Raw genomic sequence first — 25,931 nt, 5'->3', positions numbered from 1 at the left:
GTGTAGAGTTGTTAGCATCATATTCATATTTCCACCTCATTGAGCTGTTTCTTGAGCCTGTATGAGGAGACGCAGAGTAAAGGGTTCACCTTCCTACCAGCAGGTGGCAGTACACCACACCTCGTTGATGGATGTGTCACTTAAATCCTGCATTGAATGGTCCAGAAGAGGTCAAAGGTCAAGATGAGAAGAGATACTGTTGTTCAAATGCTGTGGTCCAAACGCCATCGAGATACACACAGTTTGACTGAAGAGGTAGAAATGTGAAAACTGAGATTATAAAATACAAAGTTCAAGTGGGTCATTAACATGTAGCTGATAACTTCAGAACTACAGTTCAGGTTGTCACATAATAAGTAACATCATTTAACAAGTTTTCATAAGGACTGCACCTTAAAAACAAAGGAAAGCATTTGGAGAGACATATATATATATATATATATATATATATATATATATATATATATATATATATATATATACACACAAAGGTCACATTCACAGCGCCGCTCCTCTTCCTGGAATGAAGCTCATCTTGATAAGCCCCTCCCTCTTCCTCCTGCTGTCAATCACAGACAGCTGCACTGTGTCCACATCCTTCCTGGCCCCTCCCCTTCAGACCTACAGCTCTAAAGATTGGTGTAACCAACATGGAGGCGGAGCAATAGAGCTGACACGCCCCGTTCACTGAACCGTCACATGTTGTTCAGACCAGAAGTCAAAGTCTCTTCTGAGGAAGTGAAACTCAGACACTCGTTGTTACCGAGAGGTGAAATGGAGCCCAAAGGAGTTCAGCTGGACCAGGAGACCTTCTCTTGTTCCATCTGTCTGGATCTCCTGAAGGATCCGGTGACTATTCCCTGTGGACACAGCTACTGCATGAACTGTATTAAAGACCACTGGGATGAAGAGGACGGGAAGAAGCTCCTCAGCTGCCCTCAGTGTAGGCAGACCTTCACAACGAGGCCTGTCCTGCTGAAGAACACCATGTTGGCAGTTTTAGTGGAGCAGCTGAAGAAGACTGGACTCCAAGCTGCTCCTGCTGATCACTGCTATGCTGGACCTGAAGATGTGGGCTGTGATGTCTGCACTGGGAGGAGACTGAAGGCCTTCAAGTCCTGTCTGGTGTGTCTGGCTTCTTACTGTGAGAAACACCTCCAGCCTCATTATGATGCACCTCCATTAAAGAAACACCAGCTGGTGGACCCCTCCAACCAGCTCCAGGAGAACATCTGCTCTCGTCACGATGAGGTGATGAAGATGTTCTGCCGTACTGATCAGCAGTGTATCTGCTACCTCTGCTCTCTGGATGAACATAAAGGCCACGACACCATCTCAGCTGCAGCAGAAAGGACCGAGAGGCAGAGAGAGCTGGAGGGGAGTCGACTAAACATCCAGCAGAGAATCCAGGACAGAGAGAAAGACCTGAAGCTGCTCCATCAGGAGGTGGAGGCCATCAACCTCTCTGCTGATAAAACAGTGGAGGACAGCGAGAAGATGTTCACTGAGCTGATCCGTCTCATGGAGAACAGAAGCTCTGATGTGAAGCAGCAGGTCAGATCCCAGCAGAGAACTGAAGTGAGTCGAGTCAAAGAGCTTCAGGAGAAGCTGGAGCAGGAGATCACTGAGCTGAAGAGGAACGACGCTGAGCTGAAGCTGCTCTCACACACAGAGGATCTCAACCAGCTTCTCCACCACTACCCCTCACTGTCACCACTCAGTGGGTCTACAGACTCATCCAGCATCAACATCCGTCCTCTGAGATACTTTGAGGACGTGACGGCGGCTGTTTCAGGACTCAGAGATCAACTACAGGACGTCCTGAGAGACAAGTGGACAAACGTCTCACTGACGGGGACTGAAGTGGATGTTTTACTGTCTGCACCAGAGCCCACGACCAGAGATGGATTCTTAAGATGTTCATGTGACATCACTCTGGATCCAAACACAGCAAACACACAGCTGTTATTATCTGATGGGAACAGAAAAGGAACTGTTATGAAGAAACATCAGTCTTATTCTAGTCACCCAGACAGGTTCAGTGGATGTTGTCTTCAGGTCCTGAGTAGAGAGAGTCTGACTGGACGTTGTTACTGGGAGGTGGAGTGGAGAGGAGGAGGAGTTAGAGTAGCAGTTTCATACAAGAACATCATGAGAACAGGGGATGAATGTAGGTTTGGATACAATAACAAATCTTGGGCGTTACGTTGTTACAACAACAGTTTTATATTTTTTCACAACAAAGTCCAAACCCCCGTCTCTGGTCCTCCGTCCTCCAGACTAGGAGTGTACCTGGATCACAGAGCAGGTATTCTGTCCTTCTACAGCGTCTCTGAAACCATGACTCTCCTCCACAGAGTCCAGACCACATTCACTCAGCCTCTCTATGCTGGACTTGGGTTTTATGGACTTGGGTTATATGGAATTTGGTTTTATTCTTCTGGAGACACTGCTGAGTTCTGTAAACTCAAATAGACAGAAGTGATTTAAGGGACAGCTGGTTAAAGTCTGGGTTTTAATTCTTAAACTTATTTTGTTTCCATCATTGTTGCTCAGACTTTTCTCCACCTGTCAATCAAACCTTGTGGGCGGTGCTTGTCCATCTTGTTGCTGTGTAAATGTCTGAGTTCCTGTAGGTGGCGCTCCTTCCTCTGTGTGTTTATGGAGGCTCTCACTGCTCATGATGATCTTTGTTTACCTGAACTCATATTCATCTGCAGGAAAATGTAAAATGCTGTGAGCTCTAAATGTTTGATGAATATTGTTATTGATGTATTTTTAATGTCTCTTCCTCTGCATGGGTCTTAAAGAGAGAAAGAAGAGATTCTTTATTGTTGATATTTAGTTCTCACAACTTTATGCAAAGTATTCTATCATTACATTTGTGTTCATTAATGTGAGGGACTAGATGTTGTTGTTGTTGTTGTTGTTGTTGTTGTCTGAATCAACATACACATGATGCACTATGTTAAACTAAATAAAGTATCATAATCAATAAGCACATCTTTCATTATTCTTTTCCATAAGTGAGATTCTGGTCCAACACATTGAACAGGTTTACAAGATGAATAAAGTATTTATTGACTCAAGAATGAACAAAGTACTTTCTTCTCGTCTTATTTTCAGGGTTTCATCTGAAGCTAATGTATAAAATATGAAACTATGAGGATTCTTAAAGTGAACGCGCGTTCTCGTGCACCTGGATTCGCCCCGCCAGCTCCTTATAAGGGCATGCGACTGAAGAGCCGTGTGCACCATCCACAGACTCCACAGGCAACGCGGAAGCAGCTTCACATTCAAATGAGGTCAGAGGTCAGAGCGCACAGACTGTTGCGCAACGTGCATTTGTGTCATAATGATTTAAATGTGAGGACGTCTGTAGAGTCGATGTGAACGTGATCACCAACGGTCTGAGTCCACAACGAATCCACATGAGACCACTTTCATGAAGGACACCAAGTCCAGGAGCAAGTCCAGAGAATCACCAAATCAAAGTCCAGGAGCCGGACCACTGACAGACAGCTCACAGACCGCCTCAGACTGGCTGTCTGTGCTGATGAGCAAGGCACTCACAGACAGTGTTCAGTCACAGACCGCCTCAGACTGGCTGTCTGTGCTGATGAGCAAGGCACTCACAGACAGTGTTCAGTCACAGACCGCCTCAGACTGGCTGTCTGTGCTGATGAGCAAGGCACTCACAGACAGTGTTCAGTCACAGACATGCTCGTGTGGTATTCAAAAAGGCAGCTTGGCTCACTGCCTCTGGGAATGAACCCTCCTTCAAGATTCATGGAAAGAGATTATTAATATTGGATCTATTTATATCAACTTCCATTATGTCCAAAACTCTGTCTTTTTGGGGCGTTTCCCAGCAAACTGGACACTTAACAACAACAACAACAACAACAACAAGATGGCCACATGTTGTCTTCTTGAAGCCAAACATTGACATTGCAATAGCTTAACTACATATTCTTACATAAGTAGTTAAAGTGAAATATGACACCTTATCCTTTTGTTCTCCATCAGCATGAGGGCTCAGAGGCAGGCAGCGTGGGACTCCTCATTACGTCTACATACAACATGCACTTCAAAGATTACAAGTATCATTTATATGTGAAGTTGTTCATATAGCCCATACATAATTCCATTAGCTCACATTAATCTTGTTAGCACAGACCCTCCAGGTGGAGAAGAATAGCTGAAGCACACAGGATGAACTAAAGCGGTGTTTACATCTGAATATTTTACGGGCTGGTGGCTTTTGGACTGGAGTGACTCACCTGGATCCCTCATCAGAGGAGTGGACCAGGATGGACCTGGAGGGCAGAGACTGAAGCACCCCGTTGTATTATTGTAAGAAACCAGTTGGTGGAACATGAACTCGTGAACGCTTCCCTTGTGGACGCTCACCAGAAGTCCAAAGCGTTTGCAAATGTTCGTCTACGAGCTGCAAAGTCATCGCCAGAGGAAATGCAGAACCTCTAGGAGGGTTTTAGGTGACCCCATGTTTACGTTGGAATGGTCCCCACCGTGTTGCATTTGGTTTTCATACTGTAGATAGATGGGGACAGACTTTGACCCAATCCCTATGCTCCTCCCCCCCAAGGCCTTAAGCCCTGAGCCCTCAGGGACACGACTGGTGTCGCCCGTGATGCTTGAGAGAAGGATGCAAGGGCTCGCATGGTGTTTGAAATCCAGGAGACTTTAGCGTGAACAATGTGTTACAAGACTGTCACGACCCGGCTCCAAGGCAGCAACACACGGGGAGACAAACGAGCGGCCTGCTAACAGAAGCACCAGTCGAATCAATGGAAGGTGGAGGTCTCAGGTATCATGTATGGGTGTGTGGCGAGAGCCACATGCAGAGGGCCTTCTTATGGCCACTCCGGCTCAGGTGAGGCTCATCCCGGCTGACGACACGCCAACCAGCACCTGAAACAGAGAACTGAACAGTGACACCTAGGGCCTGGCAGGTGGGTCGTCACCCCCCCAGCGACTGTCTTGTTGCCTGAAATGGTTGAACCCACAAGCGGCAACAAAGCAAGAACCTGATCACCGGGTCTGAACTGGTGGATTTCAGCTCTCCGGTCATATAGACGCTTCATCTTCCCCCGGGCCGAGGGCCGAGGAGGACCGTCTGCCCACACACGGTTACCAGCCAGGTCGTTTCCCAGAACGATATCCACCCCTCTAATTGTCAATGCAGGACGTAGACCCATGGCCACCTCGCCCTGAACCAAGCCAGTGGAGCCCCAACCTATGCAATGGGACAGGCAGTGTATTCAAACCCATTCCCCGCATTAGAACGCACTCCCCGGTGTTAGTTTCCTGAGGAAAAGGCAGCACCGAACTCCCAATGAATGAATTCACAGCTCCTGTATCCCCCGGTATCTCTACCGGTACCCTGATCTCACTCCCAGTGACACATGGCCAGTAGACACAACACCTGAGAACCCAGACTCTTCTGAGCTGCAATCCTCTCCCGGTTCTACCGGTTCACAGGCAGGAAACACACTCGGAGGAACTAGGCAAGTTTATTTATAGAGCACAATTCATACACAAGGCAATTTAAAGTGCTTTACAGTTACATACAATTACAAAAAGGCAAATAAAATCATTCCATAAAAACATAAAAATAATAATGTATTAATTATATTAAAAGCGAAGAAATCTAAAATACTTTCAGTTGTCAAATAGAAGTGTTTCCAGCCTGGATTTCAGGTCCAGCAGAACAAAGACTGAGACTTTGCCTGCGTCTGTGTTCAGGCGGATATCATTTGTCACCTTGATCAGAGCTCTCAGTGCTGTGGTTGGGCCTAAGACCTGATTGGAAAGTATCAAACGCATTGTTAGACAGGAGAAAGGCAGTAAGCTGTTGGTATACAACCTTCTCTAGGACTTTGCCTAAGAATGGCAGCTTTGATATGGGCCGGTAGTTGTTCAGTACTGTTGCATCATGACTGCTCTTCTTTAGAACAGGTTCAATGACAGCAGTTTTTAAGGCCTTTGGAAATGTTCCAGTCTGGAGTGAGATGTTGACCAGGTGAGCGAGTTGTGGTAACAAACTGCTCAGCAGACTTTAGAACTCTAGTGGGTAAGTCATCAAGGCAGCACGTCGATGGACTCAGACTGCAGATGATCTCTTGGACTCTGTTGTCAGTGACAGGTATGACATGTGTCACTCCAGGTGTCTAGCTGGCTGCAGAGTAGACATTTGTGTTGTGGAATTTATGGCATTTTTAATGCCTTGAACGTTGTCATTAAAGAATATTGCAAACTTAGATATATAATTGCGTTCTAAGGGCAGTGAAACAGGAGGGTTTGTTAATCTGTTTCCTGTAGCAAACAGGACAGAGAGTTGTTACTGCAGCTTGTGATGAACGCACATAACCTTTCTCTATAACTACAGGACTGACTGTTCGGACCGGAACAGCCAGTGCGGCAGGTTTAACATCCCACCACCGAACCCACTGTTGGAACGTGGCCTTCAGCCTTCAGCCTTCCAATGTGCCCTTCCCTCACAGCAGAGGGTCTCAAACTGTGGGGCGCCCTCAAGTGGGGCGCCGAGGTATTACAGGTGGGGGGGGGGGGGGAGGAGTGCGGAGAACGTCACGTTATCCGAGTCTTTGAGCTCAGACGTTCAACATCCGTCATATGCGCGACACGTGTCATACAGGACAGAACAATGCGATTGAAACTGTTCACATGTTATTCTGCAGAGAGGAGGTGGACTCAAATAAACATTTCATTTATTTTATCTGTAACGTACTTTTTGGAGTCTGCTGATAATTTTGAGGGGGGGTGGGGGGGGTCCTATCATGTGACCAACATCCAAAATAACATGCATGGTGAGAAATGGCTGAATATTGAAATGACAAAACATAAAGCATAATAATTGTCACACACATGTATGGACCAGGATCAGCAGCCTACACAAGCCTGGAATGTGTATGACATGCAGGAATCACATGTTTAATACACACTACAAGCAGAAAGAATACAACGGGGAAGTATGTTCTTCATGTGAATGAGCAGCATGTGAAACATAAGGTTATTATCACTAACTATCTATTGATCCAACTATTATTCTGAACCTCAGGGTATCAATAGAGGGGCCTTACCACCGATGGCCGCTAGGGGGCAGTGCAGCCTCACGGTGGGCCGGGTCTCAGATGGACATTCACACAGATCGTCTATTCCTCATCTCACAGACCGATTCCTTTACAATCATCTGTTGGATAACTTTAGTGAGGTTATGGAATAACGTGATGACGTCTACCGTGTGATTCAGCCCTCCTGAAGAATAAGGGTCACCGACCTGAAACACATTTCATGGACATCAGATGTCAGATGAAACATTGAGATTCAGACTTATTGAATAAGTGAGCAGGGCCTCATACCACGAGGACACTGGACGCTGTCTTCAGGTTATTCACTTTGGACTTTAAAACATGTTCTTCTGCTCTCAACATGAACTCTGGACTTTGTGGTGTTTCAGGAGGAAAACTGCCTCAGTTATTCTCTCATATTAGTTTCATATTTTATACATTAGCTTCAGATGAAACCCTGAAAATAAGACGAGAAGAAAGTACTTTGTTCATTCTTGAGTCAATAAATACTTTATTCATCTTGTAAACCTGTTCAATGTGTTGGACCAGAATCTCACTTATGGAAAAGAATAATGAAAGATGTGCTTATTGATTATGATACTTTATTTAGTTTAACATAGTGCATCATGTGTATGTTGATTCAGACAACAACAACAACATTTAGTCCCTCACAATAATGAACACAAATGTAATGATAGAATACTTTGCATAAAGTTGTGAGAACTAAATATCAACAATAAAGAATCTCTTCTTTCTCTCTTTAAGACCCATGCAGAGGAAGAGACATTAAAAATACATCAATAACAATATTCATCAAACATTTAGAGCTCACAGCATTTTACATTTTCCTGCAGATGAATATGAGTTCAGGTAAACAAAGATCATCATGAGCAGTGAGAGCCTCCATAAACACACAGAGGAAGGAGCGCCACCTACAGGAACTCAGACATTTACACAGCAACAAGATGGACAAGCACCGCCCACAAGGTTTGATTGACAGGTGGAGAAAAGTCTGAGCAACAATGATGGAAACAAAATAAGTTTAAGAATTAAAACCCAGACTTTAACCAGCTGTCCCTTAAATCACTTCTGTCTATTTGAGTTTACAGAACTCAGCAGTGTCTCCAGGAGAATAAAACCCAAGTCCATAAAACCCAAGTCCAGCATAGAGAGGCTGAGTGAATGTGGTCTGGACTCTGTGGAGGAGAGTCATGGTTTCAGAGACGCTGTAGAAGGACAGAATACCTGCTCTGTGATCCAGGTACACTCCTAGTCTGGAGGACGGAGGACCAGAGACGGGGGTTTGGACTTTGTTGTGAAGAAATATAAAACTGTTGTTGAGACAAAGTAACACCCAAGATTTGTTATTCAATCCAAACAAACATTCACTCCCTGTTCTCATGATGTTCTTGTATGAAACTGCTACTCTAACTCCTCCTCCTCTCCACTCCACCTCCCAGTAACAACGTCCAGTCAGACTCTCTCTACTCAGGACCTGAAGACATCTACTGAACCTGTCTGGGTGACTAGAATAAGACTGATGTTCCTTCATAAAAGTTCCTTTTCTGTTCCCATCAGATAATAACAGCCGTGTGTCTGCTGTGTTTGGATCCAGAGTGATGTCACATGAACATCTTAAGAATCCATCTCTGGCCGTGGGCTCTGGTGCAGACAGTAAAATATCCACTTCAGTCCCCGTCAGTGAGACGTTTGTCCACTTGTCTCTCAGGACGTCCTGTAGTTCATCTCTGAGTCCTGAAACAGCCGCCGTCACGTCCTCAAAGTATCTCAGAGGACGGATGTTGATGCTGGATGAGTCTGTAGACCCACTGAGTGGTGACAGTGAGGGGTAGTGGTGGAGAAGCTGGTTGAGATCCTCTGTGTGTGAGAGCAGCTTCAGCTCAGCGTCGTTCCTCTTCAGCTCAGTGATCTCCTGCTCCAGCTTCTCCTGAAGCTCTTTGACTCGACTCACTTCAGTTCTCTGCTGGGATCTGACCTGCTGCTTCACATCAGAGCTTCTGTTCTCCATGAGACGGATCAGCTCAGTGAACATCTTCTCACTGTCCTCCACTGTTTTATCAGCAGAGAGGTTGATGGCCTCCACCTCCTGATGGAGCAGCTTCAGGTCTTTCTCTCTGTCCTGGATTCTCTGCTGGATGTTTAGTCGACTCCCCTCCAGCTCTCTCTGCCTCTCGGTCCTTTCTGCTGCAGCTGAGACGGTGTCGTGGCCTTTATGTTCATCCAGAGAGCAGAGGTAGCAGATACACTGCTGATCAGTACGGCAAAAGATCTTCATCACCTCATCGTGACGAGAGCAGATGTTCTCCTGGAGCTGGTTGGAGGGGTCCACCAGCTGGTGTTTCTTGAATGGAGGTGCATCATAATGAGGCTGGAGGTGTTTCTCACAGTAAGAAGCCAGACACACCAGACAGGACTTGAAGGCCTTCAGTCTCCTCCCAGTGCAGACATCACAGGCCACATCTTCAGGTCCAGCATAGCAGTGATCAGCAGGAGCAGCTTGGAGTCCAGTCTTCTTCAGCTGCTCCACTAAAACTGCCAACATGGTGTTCTTCAGCAGGACAGGCCTCGTTGTGAAGGTCTGCCTACACTGAGGGCAGCTGAGGAGCTTCTTCCCGTCCTCTTCATCCCAGTGGTCTTTAATACAGTTCATGCAGTAGCTGTGTCCACAGGGAATAGCCACCGGATCCTTCAGGAGATCCAGACAGATGGAACAAGAGAAGGTCTCCCGGTCCAGCTGAACTCCTTTGGGCTCCATTTCACCTCTCGGTAACAACGAGTGTCTGAGTTTCACTTCCTCAGAAGAGACTTTGACTTCTGGTCTGAACAACATGTGACGGTTCAGTGAACGGGGCGTGTCAGCTCTATTGCTCCGCCTCCATGTTGGTTACACCAATCTTTAGAGCTGTAGGTCTGAAGGGGAGGGGCCAGGAAGGATGTGGACACAGTGCAGCTGCCTGTGATTGACAGCAGGAGGAAGAGGGAGGGGCTTATCAAGCTGAGCTTCATTCCAGGAAGAGGAGCGGCGCTGTGAATGTGACCTTTGTGTATATATATATATTATATATATATATATATATATATATATATATATATATATATATATATATATTAAATATATACAAAGATGACGCAACAGTCCAATGGGGGAGGAGCTGTTTCAAACTGTCACTCAAGGAGCTCGGGCAATATGCTCGAGCTAATGGAGTCAACACGGTGACCCCTGACCCCCAGGTGACCACCGTGAGGGAGACTTCTCATGTCGAGCTCAGTGACTTTTATATTATTTCTGTATAAACAAGCCATATTCTGCAGCATTACATTAAAGTCATTGCTTTACCTTCTTCTTGTTATGTTTTAAAGTGTGTTGTGTGCTTGCATGTTGCTTTCCATTGTTAATCATGTAATGCACACATGTTAAAACACAGCGCGCTTTCAAAGGAAAATAACAAAGTGCAAACATGTACTTGTCGAACACAGTGAATATAGTGACAGTTTAGTTCTGAGTGAAAACCTTCTTCAGCCCACGTGAACCACACTTTCACTGCTGGCCTCTGGTCATCTTTTAGAATATAACTGATGAATCTGAACACTAGGAATAAACATCACTAAAGTGTACTTTCCACTTCAGTAGCGCCGACGATGAACTTCCCATCGTCATTCAGAATCAAATTCTTTAGGTTTTTAGCGAGGGGTTTTGCTCATATATGACTCCATATTACAAATTCAATCTGTAAAAACATTTGACTCCTATTTGTCGACCAATCTTCCGGAAGTTTCCTGGAGGTCTGTCAGCTAATTGTTTTGACCCTATTCCCAAAAGGCGTAGGTCTGCATATGGTCCACTAGTCACAACCAAAGTTTTGGGAAAGACACAATCGTCCCCTCAAATATTTTCTATATATATTTGCAAACTCATTCGTATTATTATATTATGTTCGTCGCCCAGAAGAGTGAAAAATACATGTCCACGTTTTCCAAAAGCGCCCTCGAGCCTGCGAGACACGATGCTGTCATTTAATTGGCTGAAGTGGCAGAAACACCCAGAGGGTAAGTAGCTATCAAGAAGCCCAGGTGGTTGTTAGTTAACGTTAGCTAGTAATGTTAGCAGGCTAACTAGCTGCACAGTGCAAACCTGCATCCTTTAAATGCATTCAGGAAACTCAGAACCTTCAGAACCTCAGAACCTCAGAACCTTAGAACCTCAGAACCTTAGAACCTCAGAACTTCAGAACCTCAGAACCTCAGAACCTTAGTACCTCAGAACTTCAGAACCTCAGAACCTCAGAACTTCAGAACCTCAGAACCTCAGAACCTCAGTCCAGATGCAGTGCAGTTTGAGGAAGCAGCAGCTGGACCATCAGGGCTCCAGGTGAGGTCTTACAGTGATTCTATGTTCAGGTGTATTATCATGGCTGACGGGGTAAACGTTGTCCACCTGTTTTATGTGAATTATTATTATGTTAAAACATGCATGTGCAGACTAGGCTCAGTTCTCTCTCTCTTTAGGGAACAGTCAGTTTGAGGGACAGTGACGTCATGAAGTGAGTGTAGCAGAGTCCTGGACATGAGGACTGAAACATACATCCTGATTTCATCAAAGTCCAGCAACTTCATCTATCACTGGCTTTTATTTTGAAATTCGTTTTAAGCACTTCCGTTTTCCCGTTTTTGGATTCAAACAGAAAACAAAGAAAACATGATATTTCCGTTTTTTTAGAATGAACCATAAAACAAACCAACAAAACGTACACGGACCGTAAAACAAATAATAACTAATGAGAAAAAAATAATCTGCACTTCAACTCCGCCCCCTTGTGGAGGGAAATATTTTACTTTTTACTTTTTTTTTGCATGAAAACAGACAAAGAGTTTATTTTGTACAAGCAATGCAATATAAAGAATGCACAATATATACAAAGAATATAATAATAAGAAGAATGCACAATACATACAAAGAATATAATAATAAGAAAAATGCACAATATATATATATAAATAGTACAGCTATACTTTGTTACTTGACACCACCAGTAGTATATATGTATATAGTTAAACTGAACCCCTCCTATTTATTAATAATAATGATAATATATATATATATATATATATATATATATATATATATATATATATATATATATATACATATAAATAAATGACATCTCTGTGTTCTTGGCTGGTTGAATTCTTAATGTTGTGGCTGCGCTTTACTCGTTGCCTCTAATGCGTTATTGTTGTTTTTTTAATTTATTTCACTAAAAAATATGAACTCTATTCTCGCTGACACGGTGGATGACCTTCAAAAACAGATCAACAGTCTGCAGACATTGAAAGAATCCTGGTGGGAATCGGTGCACTTTCATACTCGACCACTAGATGGGGCCAAAGACAAACCTCTTTTTTTTTTAAAGTACTCATGAGGCCTTTAAATAGCTATATTTCAATGTAATGATAAGCACATCTACTGACTGTATGTTTAAGTCACATTCATGTTCAATCAAATGAAGCCCAGTTTGATTGTTGATGTCTTTTGAGATGCAACTAATTAAAACGATGTAATAATGAAACATGGTTAAAGTATGAAAGTGGACATTAGTGTAACCAGTGGGGGTGTCTCACTGGTTGCGATGCCCTCTTTATTAGATATGTGTCTATATTCTAATATTATTATCCGAGGAATCGAAACTTAAGGCAGATTTGATTACTTTTCTATCTGGAAACCTGGAGTGAGCAACAAAAGGATGAACTCCATCCACAACCGCCAATAGGAGGTAGACTTTCAGGTCGGATATCATTTGATTATTGAGCAATAATCTCCCAATATGGAACATTTCCAGGCCCAAACCTTAAAACAACACAATAGATTCAGCTTTTGATTACAGGCTTCGGTTGCCCAATGGATTACCAAAGGTCCAACTGACAAGTGTCATTGTTTCCACCAATATAAACCAGAATGTCTTCATCGTATCATTCAAAGACTTTCACTGCTGAGGTTACTGTGGCGTGTGGTTTTATAGTCCCACAGGAACCCAAACCACCCACACACACACACACACACACACACACACACACACACACACACACACACACACACACACACACACACAGTGGTGTTGACTGAAGGTGTGCTTCCACACATCAAGTCAGAACTGCTGTCACCTAGGGCCCCGTTCTTGATGACGCAACGTTATCTGGTCAGATCCTGGAGCTTTCTGCAGGAGGTGACACGAGGAAAGGGAACCTTGGTGCCTCCTCGCTTGCCGATGTTATATTGTATTCAGTTTAAATTAAAAAGCAATCCAAGAAGTAAAAATACTCTTTTCTCAATATATCTGTGTTTAAAATGGCATGGGATATGCATAGAAGGAATATGCCTTGAGGTGCTTAAAGTAAAATTAAAATTAAAAAGCAATCCAAGACACAGATATACATAACACAGATATATTGTTAAAAACTTATATATATATAAAAACATTTTAACAATACATCTGTGTTATGTATATCTGTGTCTTGGATTGGTTTTTAATTTTAATTAATTTAATTTAATTTTAATATATATATAATTGTATATATAGATATATATATAAAAATAATGGTATATACACATACATATAGTATATATATATATAAATATATATATAATTATTTTATGTATCTTTGTTTAAAATGGCTGTAATATGCATACAAAGAATATACCTTAATAATTAAAAATAGATAAAAATGAAAAAGCAATCCAAGACACAGATATACATAACACATATATTGTAAAAATAAAGATATATATTATTTTAAATATATACATACACATATATAACGTTATATATAAAATATATATATATAATTATATGCATACAAAGAATATGCCCTGATGTGTTGGTGCTTAATAATTACCACAAGTAAAATTAAAATGAAAAAGCAATCCAAGACACAGATATACATAACACAGATATATTGTTAAAACATTATATATACATACAGTATATGTAAAAATGTTTTATCAATACATCTGTGTTATGTATATCTGTGTCTTGGATTGGTTTTTAATTTTAATTAATTAAATTAAATTTTAATATATAATTTTATATATAGATATATATATATACAAATAATGATATATACACATACATATAGTATATATATATAAAAATATATATATAATTGTTTTATTTATCTGTGTTTAAAATGGCTGTAATATGCATACAAAGAATACACCTTAATAATTAAAAATAGATCAAAATTAAAAAGCAATCCAAGACAATTAATTAATTTAATTAAATTTTAATATATATATATAATTTTATATATAGATATATATATAAATAATGATATATACACATACATATAGTATATATATATATATATATATATATATATATATATATAAATATATAATTATTTTATTTATCTGTATTTAAAATGGCTGGAATATGCATACAAAGAATATACCTTAATAATTAAAAATAGACAAAAATGAAAAAGCAATCCAAGACACAGATATACATAACACATATATTGTAAAAATAAAGATATATATTATTTTAAATATATACATACACATATAACTATAACGTTATATATAATATAATTATATATATATATATATATATATATATATATATATATATATATATATATATATATAATTATATGCATACAAAGAATATGCCTTGATGTGTTGGTGCTTAATAATTACCACAAGACAAAAATGAAACATAAAAATCTATTTGTTGTTGTTTTTGTTTTTACAATGTGTAAACACGACGTGTCTTCTTCCACTCATCCGACAGAGGTCGCGGTCGTCCTTCCGACGGGTTCCTCGGCCGCGGCCGCGAGAGGACGATGCTGTTTGGGAGCAAAATCAGCGCCGCGACCTGGGACGGAGCTCGGGCTTTTTATTTGGATGTGGAGGTTGAAGGAAAGATGGCTACCAGAAGGAAGCAGAGGAAGCAGTGACCACTCTCTTTTTTTGTTGTGTGTGTGTGTGTGTGTGTGCGCGTGTGTGTGGGGGAGTACGGGTACCACCGTTCGCGACATATGGATACGCGAGGAGCGCCGCACGCAACTGACATATCGGGGGGTTATCGTCGTCTTTGCAGCCGAAGGATTCTGCCGCTTCCCGGTGAGTGAACGCCGGACGCTCTCTGGAGCGGCTAGCTTAGCTTAGCATTAGCGCTGGGAGTAAGCTAGCCGCAGTGGGGAATCGGCTCGCACCCGACGCGTCCGTTTTTTAAAAATAAAAATAACCCGTTGAGGCGGCTCGGCCGTTACCCCGGTGTTCGACATTGAAACGTCAGCCATTTGTTATTTTTATTTTTAATTATTAGAAGGCCAACGTCGCCGTTTAGTGTTGTCGTTCACAGCCGACAGACTCAACCGACACCGATGTCGTATGTCGGTACTGTATTTAAAAACAATATATATATATTTCTTCTCCATTTTCAACCGGTGTCGTCACACTGTGGTGTTTATGAGTAACACCGCACGAGGACGCAGACACCCCCCGTGTGTGTGTGTGTGTGTGTGTGTGTGTGTGTGTGTGAGTGAGAGAGGCTAACGTTCGTGGCGTCGGCTGTATTTTTAACGGCTGGACGTTGACGTGATTTTAACGGGGCTGCTGTGACGTCACAGCCGGGCAAAAGGTCTGCGTGGTGTCAAAAGATGTCAGCCGAGTGGCACGTTGCATGGCTCTCACATCGGCCTGTATAGGTCTCTGCTGTGCAACTTAAAGCCACCGTGTGTGTGTGTGTGTGTGTGTGCGTGTGTGTGTGTGCGTGTGTGTGTGTGTGTGCGTGCGCGCGCGCATTGTTCCAGATGACATGGTCACCTAACCCCCCCCCACCCCAACAGCAGCCCAGCGTGGTGCATCTAACACTGTGTGTCCTGCTCTTTGTGCCTTGACAGATCACATCATTGGAATATTGTTGTTGTTATTGTTGTTAATGCTGCAGGTTTACTGATCAGAGAAAGTTGCTGCATTGATGACACGTAGATAGATTTATTAATCCCTGCAAGTGGAAATGATTTCCTGCAGGTAAAGCAATGCAATATAAAACATGCACAACACATTAGAATAGACTAAGATTTACATTTTAATTAACTAACAACGCAAACAAAACAATAGTGCAGAGATGTGGACGTAATAAATAATGCCTTAAAATATCTTCATTATAGAAAAGTCTAGGGAGTAATTATTTAACCAAAAAGGACAATTTCATGGCCATTAAACGTCACTCTGACTTCCTAATTAAAAGTTACATTTTCCAAAATTAGAAATTTAATTTCCCTAAATCGTCTCCTACACATCTGGGAATCCGGACTGAACCGGTATACTTTTATGAAGTTGGTGCAGTCGCTCCATTTTCAGTGCGTTCGGCCATATTTCCTGATTAATCGTCGTAAGGTCATCACTCAACGTCCGGATCTACCTGATTAGTTAAAGTAGCCGTTTGACGTGCGGGCTGCAGAAATGAGGTTTTGCACACTCGGCCTCTTTGTGAGCAGGAGGCTCTGATTTTTGGTACTTTTCTTCTTTTTTTTTTTTTAAATACAGAAAGTGCAAAGTCTAATTGGGTGGCATTCATTCCAAAATGCAGCTGAATCCAGAAAGTTGAGGAGATTGAACTGAGGAATAATAAAAGCGATTTTGAAGACGTCGTATAAAAGGCCCACCTTGTAGACTTTTCTCACAACACCAGGTTCTCATGAAATGGGGGTGAGACAAAAGCTTTAATCAACGAATACTAACGCGTGCAGACAAACCAGAGATTATATTGTTATCGACGCGTTGCCCTCTCTGCGGAGGGGCGGGGCTTAACGAGGTGGGATCTCGTTATTGATCCACTTCAGCATCGCGTAGACGATGCGGCTCAAGGCCAACGATAATTCCCCTCTCAATGCACTAAGTGAGCTTTTCTCAGGCCAAGGAAAATGCATCCCATAGACAGAGTGTGTGTGTGTGTGTGTGTGTGTGTATGTGTGTATTCCCAAAGATGCCGTGTCCACACGCCAGACTTCTGCTTAGCAGTCGTCGTCGTCGTCCTTGAGACGAAGTAGCGTGCCGCCATTAACCAGGAGAGGATCGCTCTTAATGAGCCCCCGGAGGAAACGTGTGTGTGTGTGTGTGTGTGTGTGTGTGTGTGTGTGTGTGTTGGTACACACACATCCTGTCGTATTCACAAATACCTTGTGAATACGGTACTTTTATTCTCTTTTATAAGATATTGGAATGGAGCGATTTGCGGTCGTTCATCCGTCCAACCAACAATGAGTTGATGTTGTGTTCCTCTGCGCCATAGAGCAGTTAAAAACACACCAATGAGCCGCACTGTTGCTACTCTTGTTATCCTCCTTAATTACAGCCACCGTAGTTTATTTTCTGAATGCCAAACTACTGAACGTATATTACGTGTGTGTGTGTGTGTGTGTGTGTGTGTGTGTGTGTTCCTGCTGGAGACCACACACTGCAGCGTCTTCCTGTCCCGAACCTGGAAGACTCGGCGGTTCCTTAATTGCAGCGATTTTTTTTTTTAATGGCGGCGAATTTTCTCTGCACGGCTGCTCGGGAAAAGATTATTTCCATCGTCAATTATTCTGTCAGTTTTAAGGTTGCACGACATGGATAATTACCAGCCAATAAATATCGTGCACCCTTTTTTACAATTATTATCCCGATTGGTCTGTTAAACATCCGGAAAAACAAACAAACACCCATTTTTAATTTCCCAGAATCTTCAATTATCTAATCTCGTGCAACCAACCAAAAGATATTAAATCTGTAATAAAAAAAACTGATTATTGCAGATGAGTCTTCAAGAACATAGAGCTCAACGTATATATTATATAATATACATATATACATTATCAAAATGTGGCTTTTTAAAGTATCAGAACGTCCGTCTCCTACATGGGTCTGAAGGCATAATAATGCAAAGTTAATGTGAGTGGATGTAAACAATGATGCCTAAATTCCCATTGGTGCTATGCCCCCCCCCCCCCCCCCCCCCCCTCCTCTAAATGGTTCGTTCCTCTTGCTGTGACTACCCGGTTAACCCCCCCCCCCCCCCCCCCCCCCCCCCCCTCACTACTCCACCTTCCCCTCCTCTTGCTCCAAAGCCCTGTGAGCCCCACCCACCCGGTGTCAGGGGGGGATCAGCTGTGCCAGTCCCGGCAGGCCACCCACTCACACACACACACACACACACACACACACACACACGGCGCTGGCTGGCGAACAAAGCCCCATGGCACTGCCAATGAAGACGAGCCATGCCTCCGCTCTTCGCCTCTCCTCTCCTCCATTGACACCGTCGTCGTCTTTTCCTCGTCAGAAAGACGACGTGTTTTTGTTGTTGTTGTTTTTTAGGGGAAGAGGACTCGGTACACAGTGGAATATTCTTGCGTTGATTTTTTAAAAATATTTTTTGTTGTTGCTGCTGATGAGTTTGAGATGCTGGCGGAGCGCAGAGAGAACGGCAGGTAGGGGGGGGGGGTAAACCAAAGAGCTCGTCTCCGCGGCGACCGGGGGTTTGTTTACCGTTATTTGGCGGATGGAGCACAGAGCTTGTTTACCATTGAATTTAACAGTGTTGGGTTCACAGCAGCGGATGTTGACGGACTCATTTTGAGACCTTTTGATTCCTTTTTGTGTAAATCTTTCGGAGAGGGAACAATTTTCCACCAGAATTGGGGGGCTGCACAAGTAATCTAAATCATATGGAAGGCAGTTTTCTAATCGAGGCTCAAAATATGTGTCCAAATCCCATTTTTAAATAATAAGAAATGTGTGGTTCTGCAGTGACGCCCTGGCCTAAATCGCACTATTTGACAAATAATTTCTTTCTGAAAATGACTCTTACATCGCAAATGATATACCAATTGCAATATCAGTCAAAAATACTCTCCATTTAGATACAATTTAAATACATTAAATTGTTCTGCCCCACTCCAGAGTGTCACTTCATAAGTTAAACCTTTTTTTTTTTTGAGTATCATTAAAAACTCACGCTCATAAAAAAAAAAAAAGAAGAAAGAAACATTTCACTCCCTTCGGAAATATTAAAGAGAGCAAAATGGCGGAGAACAGCTCATTTTATCACCTTTTTATAGCCGTCAAATTGGACATGAATCATCGTGACAGACTGTGATTCTGTGGGTTGTAGCTCCTACGTATTTATATATAGTTTTGTATTAAAGTAAATTAGTAACATGACTATTTGTTGTGCCTATTTTTGTTGTCAGAACAGAAATGTTGCCCGGGACCCACTTGTTGTTGCAACGGTTCAAGCCGTTGCCTGGGCGACGTTACGCAGGGTAGAATCTACCCCCCCTCCACCCCCCCCCCCCCCCCCCCGGCCTTGTTTACCGAAGGCCCGACTAGGTATCCAGCGAGGACGAGGCTGGCGGATCTGGTCCTGCCCGGACTCGTTCGGGGCCTCGGATCACGTCCATGCCCTTCTGGTTCACCAGCTGTTGAAGACACACTTCGGCAGTTCGAAGCTGCTCCTTTTTTATAGCCGGCGCTCCAAAATCCACGTTTTCCTTTTCTCTCCAACGTCGCCTCGAGGTTCGTCCGCTAACGAAGCGCCGCTTCCCCCCCCACCGTGAACTGTCAAGACAGGAGACATTGCTGTGATTACATCACTTTCTCCAGAGCTCGGCTTTTCCAGGGCCTTCGTAAATCCCCGGAGAGCGAGACGCTCATCGGAGCTGGCGTCCGCTTAAAGAAGGAGCTTTTGAAAAGACACCGGAGGGGAACCGAGGAAGAGGGGCTCGGTTCCCCGGCTGCACGGGAGTCCACTCACTTTTGTTTTTGGTTTTCGGGCCACGACGAGACGCGGTTCCCCTTTTTTTTTGTAAGACTGGATTTGAGATGACGGTAGCGAAGCGCGATCCGGGGGTGGGGGGGTTCTGTCTGGGACTCTTACAAGTAGAGGTGTGGAATCTCAGGGGGGCTATTTTCAGGATCGATGGCGTGAAAGCAGAGTGACAAGATTATGAAGTTTCTATATATGGAAAAAAATCTGTATCTGTTTTACTCAATTCTCAGTGAAACAAATGGATTTCTTAGAAGTTAAGAATCTGGATTCTTAAATGAGAAGGATCCTTCACATTGTAGGATGGTGGTGCTGTGGGCTTTCTAATCCTCATCAAAGCTGCTCTCTTAATCCTCCTGGTGATGTCACGGTGAACCGGACATTTACACTCGCGCCAAGAACCCCTTCTTTCGGGGTACGTCGGTCCTCTCGCCACGGATGAACACCGTGTTTTTTCTAGACATGAGAACGACATCCTGTTCATTTTGAGACGCACAACCCTTTCTTAATCCGGCTGTGTGGTTTTTCATTGTACGGTTTAATCACATGTGAGACTGGTAGAGGTTGTCCAGCCACTACATGGCTTGTGTGCTTTTTAAAACATTTTTTATAGTGAAGGTTACTTTAAATTAGGAGGCCAAACGACACCGAAATGTAGCTTCGGGGCAAAGAGATGCTCCTCCCTGACGTATTAAAGGAGTAAACAAGATGATGGTCATTTATCCGGCCAAATTACATTTCGCTCTGAGTGATGTGTGCCCTCTCTCTCTCCCTCTCTCTCTCTCTCCCTCTCTCTCTCTCTCTCTCTCTCTCTCTCTCTCTCTCTCTAAATGGGTGGAGTGGGTTGTAAAGCCTGCATTTGTCCTCGCATCGCCACCCCTCCTTTTGTTGATCTTCCAGCCCTCCACCTTATGCCACATCTCATGCCATGTGTTTGCCCCAGTTTGCCGTCCCCGGGCCCCGCTGAGCTCCATCTCTGCTTCAGTGACTCTCCGACACACACACACACACACACACACACACACACACACACACACACACACACACACACACACACACACACAGACACAGAGCACACCAGTACGCCGGTGTTACAGTACGCCGGTGTTACAGTAGTACGCCGGTGTTACAGTAGTACGCCGGTTTCACAGTCGCCGGTGTTCAATTTCCACCTACTGAGATTTATTCCTGGCATTTCTCATCCAGCAGTCGTAGCTAAACCGACGAAAAACAACACGTCATAGTTTGTAGATTTCCCCACACAATGATTTTTGTTTGTTTGTTCACGTGATCCTAAACGAGGAAGTCTAAAGACGGCAAAAGGCACACAAAGGGCGAGGCGGACTCCGACGAATGGCTGCCGGTCGCTCCTCGCGAGGAACTGGAAAATCGACGTTGATGTTTTTGTTGAGTAACTTGTCGCGTGATTTAGTGACGGCACTCTTTTCCTAAAGTTTTCGGAATATATCAAACCGATGTTTGCGAACACGTCTTTTTTGTGGTTGTTGGGGTTGTTTTTATTCCATTGAAACAAGCCAAGAGGAAGCAAAGATATATTATTAATGTTGCACAATAGAACAGTTGTCATGTATAACACCCCCTAGTTACCCCAATAGCGTCCAGGTTAGAATCGGGATTGATTTTTAAATTTCAGGGAGTGTCTCCCACTGAGACAAGTGAAAATAAAAACAACAACAACCACAACAACACGTATCTCAAGCATTCTTGCCGTATCTTTTGGTTTCACAGCTTTAAACAATGACTCAGGAACTGGGCCCACCTTCTCCTTCTCCTTCTTCTTCTTCTTCTTCTTCTTCTTCTTCATCTCGATCGCCTGCAGAGAGCTGATTCGGCTGCCGAGCCAAAGTAGTAATAAGCCTTTTGTAGACCTAACGTTAATAAGACACGCTAAGTATTAATAAGTGGTTCATATTAATGTACTGGTTGTATCTCGGGAGTTGTTTTTTGTCCGTTTCTGATTGAAAACTCGCGAATAAATATCTAAACATCTGCCACCTGCCATCTTTTCACAATCCGTCCCGCAGCAATATTGCATTTATTTAGCGTCTGTCAACAGCGTAGTTTAATAACACCTCCTGCTTCCTGCGGCTGAAGAGACTCACTTCAGCCTCTCGGGTCTTTGTCTCGTTGGATCTCCATCACGTCGGCTTGGGCCAACCCAACATGTGCAAAAGGAAATTTTTTAAAAAGCCCAAAACATTGAAGCGATTACGTAACTCGGATCATCGAACTCACGGATCGGCACGAAAGAAGAAAAAAAAAAAAGGGCCATCTGTCCCCAAAAAATGATTTCTGAAGTCTGTAAACCATCAGCCATTCTAAAGGTTATCCTTTTACTTTTTATAAAAAACACACAATTTAGATGAGGAAATAAAAGATTTAAACAAACAAACAAGTGTCATTTTAATGATGTATTATAAACTGGTTAGAGCTCATTAGGATAATAATAATAATAATAATAATACAATAATACATTTATTTATATAGCGCCTTTAGAAAGTGCTCTACATAGAGGTAAAAACATAACATCAATACAAGTAAACATTTCAGAAAATACATGAGGCAAAGGAGACAATGCCATAGAGGCAATGAACACAATAGAGGAATAGAAAATTACAAATACAAAATAAAGCAGAACAGACAAACTGCTAGTCTTATCCCCTCAGGGAGGTCGTTCCAAAGTCGAGGGGCTCTGATGGCAAAAGCACGGTCACCCTTTGATTTAAGCCTTGACTTTGGAAGGGCCTTGAAGGACCTTGAAGGACCTTGAAGGGCCCCACCAGAGGATCTAAGGCTGCGAGCTGGTTCATATGGGGCTAACATTTCAATGATGTAGCTTGGGGCCAGACCCAGGCGCGCTTTAAAAGTGAGCAGCAAAATCTTAAAATCAATTCTAAAACGAACAGGGAGCCAGTGGAGAGAGGCCAGGACTGGAGTCACGTGATGCCGTCTGCTAGAGGCCAGGACTGGAGTCATGTGATGCCGTCTGTTAGAGGCCAGGACTGGAGTCATGTGATGCCGTCTGCTAGAGGCCAGGACTGGAGTCACGTGATGCCGTCTGCTAGAGGCCAGGACTGGAGTCATGTGAGGCCGTCTGTTAGAGGCCAGGACTGGAGTCATGTGAGGCCGTCTGTTAGAGGCCAGGACTGGAGTCATGTGATGCCGTCTGTTAGAGGCCAGGACTGGAGTCACGTGAGGCCGTCTGTTAGAGGCCAGGACTGGAGTCATGTGATGCCGTCTGTTAGAGGCCAGGACTGGAGTCATGTGATGCCGTCTGTTAGAGGCCAGGACTGGAGTCACGTGATGCCGTCTGCTAGAGGCCAGGACTGGAGTCATGTGAGGCCGTCTGTTAGAGGCCAGGACTGGAGTCACGTGATGCCGTCTGCTAGAGGCCAGGACTGGAGTCATGTGAGGCCGTCTGTTAGAGGCCAGGACTGGAGTCACGTGATGCCGTCTGCTAGAGGCCAGGACTGGAGTCATGTGATGCCGTCTGTTAGAGGCCAGGACTGGAGTCACGTGATGCCGTCTGCTAGAGGCCAGGACTGGAGTCATGTGATGCCGTCTGTTAGAGGCCAGGACTGGAGTCACGTGAAGCCTTCTGCTAGAGGCCAGGACTGGAGTCATGTGAGGCCGTCTGTTAGAGGCCAGGACTGGAGTCATGTGAAGCCGTCTGTTAGAGGCCAGGACTGGAGTCATGTGATGCCGTCTGCTAGAGGCCAGGACTGGAGTCACGTGAAGCCGTCTGTTAGAGGCCAGGACTGGAGTCATGTGATGCCGTCTGCTAGAGGCCAGGACTGGAGTAATGTGAAGCCTTCTGTTAGAGGCCAGGACTGGAGTCATGTGAAGCCGTCTGTTAGAGGCCAGGACTGGAGTCATGTGAGGCCGTCTGTTAGAGGCCAGGACTGGAGTCATGTGAAGCCGTCTGTTAGAGGCCAGGACTGGAGTCATGTGATGCCGTCTGCTAGAGGCCAGGACTGGAGTCATGTGATGCCGTCTGTTAGAGGCCAGGACTGGAGTCATGTGAGGCCGTCTGTTAGAGGCCAGGACTGGAGTCACGTGAAGCCGTCTGTGAGAGGCCAGGACTGGAGTCACGTGAAGCCGTCTGTTAGAGGCCAGGACTGGAGTCACGTGATGCCGTCTGCTAGAGGCCAGGACTGGAGTCATGTGAAGCCGTCTGCTAGAGGCCAGGACTGGAGTAATGTGAAGCCGTCTGTTAGAGGCCAGGACTGGAGTCATGTGATGCCGTCTGTTAGAGGCCAGGACTGGAGTCACGTGAAGCCGTCTGTTAGAGGCCAGGACTGGAGTCACGTGAAGCCGTCTGTTAGAGGCCAGGACTGGAGTCACGTGAAGCCGTCTGTTAGAGGCCAGGACTGGAGTCATGTGATGCCGTCTGTTAGAGGCCAGGACTGGAGTCATGTGAAGCCTTCTGTTAGAGGCCAGGACTGGAGTCATGTGAAGCCGTCTGTTAGAGGCCAGGACTGGAGTCATGTGAAGCCGTCTGTTAGAGGCCAGGACTGGAGTCATGTGAAGCCGTCTGTTAGAGGCCAGGACTGGAGTCATGTGAAGCCGTCTGTTAGAGGCCAGGACTGGAGTCATGTGATGCCGTCTGTTAGAACCAGAAGCCGAGCTGCTGCATTCTGGACTAGTTGGAGGCGGGAGATGGATTTTTGATTCATGCCAGAAAGGAGGGAGTTGCAGTAGTCGAGTCGACAGAAAATGAGTGCATAAATGACTTTTTCCAGATCTGAGCGTGACAATATGGGTTTGATTTTTGAGATTATTCTTAATTGAAAGAAGCAGGACTGGACAATTTTTTTGATCTGCGATTCAAAATGTAGTTGAGAGTCAAACATTACACCCACATTTCTGGCAACAGGTTTTAAATAAGCAGCCAGGGGACCAAGTTGACTCTTGATGAGACTGCTGTTATTGTTTGGGGAACTGAATATTTTTTTGTAAAAAACATACAACGAAATTAAGTTGGCAACTCAGTCAGCCTCTGGAATTGGTAGAAAATCTTTGTTTTTATTTCAACTGACGGGACTCTAAAGTCCTCCTCTTGGACTTTGAAATTGTCCTTTTTTTCACACATTTTCTGACAATTTTATAGACCAAGTGACGAATTGATTAATCTAGAGATAACCATTGATAATGAAAAACCATCCTGAGTTGCAGCCCGACCTCTGCGCTGACCCAACGTGAAGCAGAGTGATCCTTTGACACCAAGGAGGTCGGTTACTTTAGTGGTGAAGTTCACCTTCTAAACTATCTGATGAGAACCTTCAAAGACGCGCGGAGCTCCCGACAGGAAGTGAATTAACGTTCGCTTGGATGGCCCGGCAGACGGGGGGGGGGGGGGTCAAAGGTCAGCAGCAGGAAGTAGTTGTGTAACAACTTGAACATTGTGGAACTTGGTGTGTATTCATTTTGAAGCCCTGTACGGTTCATTGTATTATTTAGTTATTAAATATGATATATTTTATAATTTTAGGGCTCCGTCACCTTTTTGTTAAACTGACTTTTTTGTTGTTGTACATTTTGAAGCTTTTTGTTCACTGAAACAATAATATCGGTAAACACTATGCATTGTTTTCATATAGAGGGCGGGGCCTATTCCGTCAACGTCTGAAGAGCAAGTTAATTTCCTCCAATGGGAGCGGGGGGGAGTAGTCACGTGCAGCACCTCCACCTGTCTGAACGAGTCCAAGGGTGGAATAAATAAACACTTGTATTATTATTTTTGTCAGTGTGCCCTTGAGCAAGGCATGCTGCGTCAGTGCTGTTGCGTTTGATGATCTGACACTGAGGCTGTTTTTTTCCTTTTATTTCTTTTTATTCATTTTTGCTCATCTGTGTTGTGCGTCGGCTCTGTGGCGTCTCCTAGCAACCGGCTTAAAGGAAGTCCGGGGAGAATCAGCTGTGTGGCGATAACGGCTAAATATACATCGACGGCGCCGCAAAGAAA

General features: G+C 44.0%; 3 protein-coding genes across 6 annotated transcripts in view; 2 read left to right on the top strand and 1 right to left on the bottom strand.

The window, feature by feature from the left end:
- LOC117736156 (E3 ubiquitin/ISG15 ligase TRIM25-like) overlaps positions 1-25,931 on the top strand; it is a 706,744-nt gene that overhangs the window by 17,135 nt on the left and 663,678 nt on the right. Inside the window, exons 1-2 of one of the 4 annotated variants that reach the window (XM_034541273.1) lie at positions 664-2,399; positions 2,430-3,034. In XM_034541273.1, the coding sequence (XP_034397164.1) occupies positions 700-2,399; positions 2,430-2,475 (1,746 nt within the window). In that variant the 5' untranslated portion in view covers positions 664-699 and the 3' untranslated portion in view covers positions 2,476-3,034. Of the gene's footprint in view, positions 1-663; positions 3,040-25,931 lie in introns of those variants that run through there. The other 3 variants (XM_034541272.1, XM_034541271.1, XM_034541274.1) reach the window with 3 other exon arrangements.
- On the bottom strand, positions 7,640-10,068 carry LOC117736157 (tripartite motif-containing protein 16-like). Its single transcript, XM_034541275.1, has one exon. The coding sequence runs from the start codon at positions 9,961-9,963 to the stop codon at positions 8,206-8,208; it is 1,758 nt and encodes a 585-aa protein (XP_034397166.1). The 5' UTR covers positions 9,964-10,068; the 3' UTR covers positions 7,640-8,205.
- wdfy3 (WD repeat and FYVE domain containing 3) overlaps positions 18,351-25,931 on the top strand; it is a 60,505-nt gene continuing 52,924 nt past the window's right edge. Inside the window, 1 exon segment of the mRNA XM_034541301.1 lies at positions 18,351-18,608. Within this exon segment, the coding sequence (XP_034397192.1) occupies positions 18,580-18,608 (29 nt within the window). The 5' untranslated portion in view covers positions 18,351-18,579.

This window comes from Cyclopterus lumpus, chromosome 9 (assembly GCF_009769545.1).
Source record: "Cyclopterus lumpus isolate fCycLum1 chromosome 9, fCycLum1.pri, whole genome shotgun sequence".
Classification (NCBI taxonomy): domain Eukaryota; kingdom Metazoa; phylum Chordata; class Actinopteri; order Perciformes; family Cyclopteridae; genus Cyclopterus; species Cyclopterus lumpus.
Note: the sequence above shows the minus strand (reverse complement) of the source record. Positions and strands in the feature narration are given on the sequence as shown.